The sequence below is a fragment of the Haplochromis burtoni genome, unplaced genomic scaffold, assembly GCF_018398535.1.
Source record: "Haplochromis burtoni strain Fernald_Lab_line unplaced genomic scaffold, NCSU_Asbu1 Contig_2622, whole genome shotgun sequence".
Classification (NCBI taxonomy): domain Eukaryota; kingdom Metazoa; phylum Chordata; class Actinopteri; order Cichliformes; family Cichlidae; genus Haplochromis; species Haplochromis burtoni.
In genome coordinates, this window is record NW_024584983.1 from 1 (window position 1) to 6,064 (window position 6,064).

Here is a 6,064-nt window from a genome sequence, read left to right on the forward strand (position 1 = left end):
CTGGTTTTAATGCTACCTGTTTTTCATTGGGAGTGGGGGGAAATACAGCTTTTACAGTTAACCTAGGCTCAGGTGTTAATAGTATTGGTTCTAAATGTTGTCAGATTCTATAAAAAAGTGTGTTTATTATTTGTCAAACAAGATATTTCATTTAAAAATGTTATAACTATTAACGTCAGTGGCCACGATCGAATTGCACCACCAGATTTCCTGTTGCAATATTTCACACTCCCTAGTCTAATCTACCCTCACGTCACACAGATAATCATCAGAGAGTGGAAGGTTTGCTGCTCAGCTGCAATTCAGTTAATAAGGAGGCAGAAACTTCATCATGAATGCATCAAATGTCACTACAGAGGACAGGGTTTACGCTGGGGTCTTTGGCTGCATTATGGTGATAGGTCTGCCTCTCAACGTAGTCGCACTGTGGATTCTTCTTCGCCACCACAGCCTCGAATCGCCCAACGCTGTCTTCATGGTCAGCCTGGCAGTATCAGACCTGCTGGTCATCATCTCTTTGCCCATGAGGATCTACTTTCACGCCACCCGCAGATGGCCTCTGAGCAATAAGGCGTGCCAATTCATCACAATGCTTTTTCGCAACAACCTATGCTCCAGCGCCTTCTTCATTACTTTCATCAGCGTGGACAGACTTCTGGCTGTGGTTTATCCTCTGAGGTCACGCCATCTTCGAACTTCATCCAATGCCTGGAAAGGAGCAGCAGTGGTCTGGCTATTTGTGCTGGTATTGAATGTTCCAGAGACTTTGGACTTTCCAAAAAGTGCCAATGACAGTTGGTGTTTTGATTTCAGTCCTGAAAGGAAACCAGGTTTAACTAAAGGTATAGCATTTGTATATCTTGTGTTAATAGTCACAATGCTAACAGTCAACATTGTGTGCACCGTTATGGTGTCTTGGGTACTGCACAGACATCTCAGTGACTCTGCAAAGGTCAGCAACAAGATGAACGTAATGCTGATATTTGTCATGAACTTGGTTTTGTTTACTATCTGTTTCCTACCTTTGTCAGTAGGTGTAGTTACAGTTAAACCTACTGAATTAAAGCCATTGATATGTCTTAGTGCTGTGAACTGTTGTCTAGATCCATTCTTATATTACTTTTCCTTTGATGGCTTCTGGAAGAAAAAAGAAGATGCGGATCCGACAAGAGAGCAGTGACCTTAGAACATGCTATTTCAACTTATAATTCAAGTCACATTATGGTTTTCCAATTTTCCAAAAAAAAGTGATTTTGTGTAGTATCGTTGCCTCTCTCTATATATATATATATATATATATATATATATATATATATATATATATATATATATATATATATATATATATATATATATATATATGACACCAGAAATATAAAGCATCTTGCAGCGCATGCAAAATGATAGAACAAAAATCGAGAAGACTTTGTTACAAGTTCTACTATGAAATTTGATCCCCTGGCTTTTTATTCCTTAATAACCATTCGTGTCAATTATTTCTAAACTTTGTTAGATCTTATACAACTGTTTGTCTTTTATAAAGGAAGATATTAAATGAAAAAACATCTAAACCATGTGAAAAACAAATTGTTTTATTCTTTTACGTAAGTGATACGACTGTTAGATTGTATCATTACATTTCCTGTTGACTTTTTAACCTCTCCAGTCATCTCACTTGACACAGCTAAAGACCACAGAGATACATGTGTCAGTGTTGTGCTCAGCTGCAGTTTTAATAAAGGGTATGTATATATTTCTTTTATCGCCATGAGCACATTAAACATTCACTATGGCCGCACAGATTTATGCTGGGGCAATCTGATTTTTTCAGACCTGCTGTTGGTCATTATCATCTCTTACTTTCATCTTGCCATAATTCATATCCTAATGAGTAGAGTTGTTAATCACAGCTGGTGTGTCATGTGTTGCATTTGAAAACAGCAAACTTAATTTACGTCAGCAACCACAACCAGAGTTTCCTGTTCCATACTAGCTCCCCTCACGTAGCACAAATGAACAGCACATAAGGACATGTTCACTGCTTGGCTGCAATACTTCATAAAGGACCAAAAAGAACGTCTTTTCTCATCATGAACACATCAAACAGCACCACAGAAGATGAACAGGTTTACGCTGGGGTCTTTGGCTGCGTGATGGTGATAGGTCTACCTCTCAATGCAGTTGCACTGTGGATTCTTCTTCGCCGCCACAGCCTTAAATCACCCCACGCTGTCTTCATGGTCAACCTGGCATTCTCAGACCTGCTACTCATCATCTCTTTGCCCATGAGGATCTACTTTCATGCCACAGGCACCTGGCCTCTGAGCAATATGGCGTGCCTCATCATTACAATGCTCTTTCGCGACAACATCCGTTCCAGCGCTATGTTTATCACCTTCATCAGTGTGGACAGATTGCTGGCTGTGGTTTATCCTCTGAGGTCACGCCATTTAAGAACCTCGTCCAATGCCTGGAAAGGAGCAGCATCCGTCTGGAGTTTTATGCTGGTGGTGAATATCCCAGAGAGTTTGGACTTTCTAGAACATTTGCAGGACCACACTCAACCTACCTGTTTTAAATCTTATGACTCTTACGAGCTTTTATTGAGTAAAACTCGATTAGCAGTTATTTACCTTCAGATTGTGTTATTGGTCACAATGCTAACAGTCAACATTGTTTGCACCATTATGGTGTCTTGGACTCTGCACAGACATCTCAGTGACTCTGCAAAGGTCAGCAACAAGATGAAAGTTATGCTAATCTTTGTCATGAACTTGGTTTTGTTTGCCATGTTCTTACCTGTGCCTATAGGAATGGCTGCACATGGCAAAGAAATCATGCCGCTGGTGTGTCTTACTGTTTCTAACTGCTGTTTGGATCCTCTGCTGTATTACTTTTCTTTTGACTCCTTTTGGAAGAAAAACGAGAACTGTAGATAAAAGACCTCCTATTTCCAAAAGTTGGTATTAGATTTACAATGGGATCTATATTTTCTAAGAGGAACAACGTGTTTGTTCACAAACTTTTCTGTAGTTCAACAATTTGTATGGCTACACCAATAAACCAACATTAACATGTTTGTGAAGCTTTGCGTGTGAGACAGATGGTGAAAAGGCTAGTTGAAGTAGTGGTTTTGTGTTTCATTTAGACCTATGCTGCAGCATGACAGCGTCAACCATCAAAAGAATGGTTGCTGTACTAGAAACTGACGCTTAAAAAAAGACAGCTGCAAAGCTTTTTTTAGTTTACACATTCAAGAGGTTACTACTTGTTGTCAGCTTAAGAACTTCAAGCAATATCCTTTGTTAATTTTTTCACTTTTAGTTTGACTATTTGGATCTATTCATGTGCAAAGTTTAGTGCGCTTCTGTTATTTTTCTCCTAAACCCTTCTCTTGGATGATTTTTCTAAAAAAGAAAACAAAAACAAAACTAACTGCTTGTCTTTTTCAAGTAGTTGAAAAAGACAGTGTGAGAAAAGGGTGTTGATTGAGAGCCTATTTTACATTTTGCTCATTGTTCAGTTGAGGAAGCAGACTGTTTTCATCTGCTAGAGAGCTAAAGAAAAAAAACATCATGGTTTGTCCTCCGGAAGTCACTGCTGCAGTACAAGATACAGTAGGGCACAGGTTACAAACCACATTTTAACAGAAATGTTTCAACTTTTCATTGCAAGGCTTGTTCAATACAACATCGTCTCCTATGCTGCCTTTAGCAGCTTGCAACATCTGCCCGCTGTGGTTTATTCTCTGAGGTCAACTTCAAACCTATTTCTGTGTCTGAAATGGAGCTGCACACGCCTGGCTGATCTTGCTGGTGGGGAAAATCACAGAGGGTGTGAGGTTTCGAAAGCAGTTAAGCAATTTTGAACTTTCTCAGGGCTCTAAGCATCATGAACAGATTCTTGCTGCAACATCAAAGTGTCATAATTTGGCTGTGGAGTGGGCATGGAGTGGACCCACGTACAGGACATATTGCTGATGCTAACCTAAACTGATACTAACTCAGGGAAGTAAGAAATCGGGAACTTATAAACTAAGGAACTACGAGGAAAATGGGGAACACACAAGGCAAATGACACACAGCATTAAGGGACAACATGACAAAGAATTGAGGAGAATTTAGAGCGTAAATACACACGAGGTCGCAAAGCAGAGTGGATTCACCTGGGGAACACAGCTTGGCAGACTCTAACTAGTGTGACAAGGGGAAGCAAAACTAAACATGACACACATGAGACGGGGGACTGTCAAAACAGAACAGGAAACATGATACTGAGACAGAGACAAAGACACAGACGAAAAGATAAACAGACACAGAGACACGACTTACTTGACATAACTAAACAGCGAGACCAGAAAACAACAGAAAGAGATTATAGACAGAGAGACATAGGACACAACTGGGGAACAAACAGAGATCACAAAGAGAACTAACAAAATTATAATAAACAAAAGCTAGAAAAGGCACAAAAACACTAAAGTGTGTGCCTGAGGCAAAAAAAAACCCTAACCCAAAACTACCATCAGAAGACTAAAGACCTAAATATAAATCATTTCTTAAAAGCAAAACAAATCATTAACTCAAAAGAAAAACTCAAAACCGTGGATCCAGGACCTAAGGACCCTGACACAAAGTTTCAAACGCAAAAAAACAAACAATCCAGGCTGTTTTATTCAGTATTCATGCACTAATTAGTACATTCACTAATAATTTAAAACATTTTAGGAAATAAGCTTACTTGAGACAAACATGATGTCTTAAGTTCAAATTTTTATGGCAAATACAAATACAGAAGCATAAATATGGTACAAAAACTGGAATAGGAGAGACACCCATTTAGTATTAAATGTAAAAATGATCTAAATGTTTGGCCCTGTGGGAAACACTTGTTTGTTTTCTTGCAGAACCACAGCATGAGTTGGTTTGTTTTTTTCTACTTGCTGCTAAAAAAACAGAAGAGTCAAACTCAGCACCTTCTTGTTGTGAGGTAACGGTGCTAACCACTGTGTCACCGTACCCCCCCACAAAATATACAAACATTTTTCATATGCAATATGAACTTGACTGTTAATCAGCTTATATCACCATAAATAACCATAGTAAAATTTCCATAATTGATAACCTATTGCAATAAGCCAGCCACAGAGTGCTGACCCACACAGGTGTGCACACGGGCATACGCTGTTCATAGACACAAACTACACCTATCTTGGCTGCTACCTCAAAGCACATTGTGCGCTATCGGTCTTTAGTATTTACTGTTATTCCCATATGGAAAAGAAATAGAAAAAACTTATAAAAGACTTGCATAAGATTTGGCTTACTTCATATAGTGAATCATGTAAAGCTTATATGATTTACTCATGAAAATGGCCACTTTCACATTACTTTCAAATATTGTTTTAGTAAGTATCCAAAACATACAAGTTTCATTTAGATAATTTTTCAAGGGATCTTATATCTGTTTTCACTCTTGTATGCTTTTCATACAAGTTTCATGCAAGACAGATACAAAGTTTATAAGATTTAGATATATCTTTTCCATATGGGTTTACATTTAGCTAGATTAATGCGATGGTGTCGCGTTTATTATGTTGCTCTCTTTTTTGCTTGTTTCCTCTTTTTCTCCTTTTTTTCCTCTCTCAACAGGTGATCCGGGAGATTTTTGTCTTTTTAAGTGCCCTTTCTCACTGTCCCTCTTCTCTGTTTTTCTCCCCCCCCCCCAAAAAAACAAACAAACAAACAAACAAACAAACAAACAAATGCTGAGTCTACAAGAGTTTCTCTGAACTGGTGTTCAGAAGTTAATCTTCTACACAGTGCAAGATGTGACCTTTGTTGATGGGGTGTAAGAGGCTACTGGGATCCCTGGAGGCAGCCTGTTCATTAGTGATGCGTCAGTCGCGAACGGAGCTGGTTCTTTGAAGTGAACGACACCAGCCGTGTTTTTTTTTCTTTTCTTTCTCTCACTCTCTCTCTCGCACTTTTTTTCCGCTTCACTCCGCACGCAAGCCTTGTGTTTTGCGCTGGGAAGAGGGGGGAGGGGCGGTAGTTACACTAGC

At 39.1% G+C, this 6,064-nt stretch overlaps 2 protein-coding genes across 2 annotated transcripts; both read left to right on the forward strand.

Annotated features, from left to right (window-relative positions):
• Positions 1-42: 42 nt before the first annotated feature.
• Positions 43-1,253, forward strand: LOC102309853 (lysophosphatidic acid receptor 6-like). The gene has a single exon (XM_005953310.3). The coding sequence runs from the start codon at positions 332-334 to the stop codon at positions 1,178-1,180; it is 849 nt and encodes a 282-aa protein (XP_005953372.2). The 5' UTR covers positions 43-331; the 3' UTR covers positions 1,181-1,253.
• A 257-nt stretch (positions 1,254-1,510) lies between these two features.
• On the forward strand, positions 1,511-5,233 carry LOC102309535 (lysophosphatidic acid receptor 6). The gene has a single exon (XM_042217693.1). The coding sequence runs from the start codon at positions 2,091-2,093 to the stop codon at positions 2,937-2,939; it is 849 nt and encodes a 282-aa protein (XP_042073627.1). The 5' UTR covers positions 1,511-2,090; the 3' UTR covers positions 2,940-5,233.
• Positions 5,234-6,064: the final 831 nt, after the last annotated feature.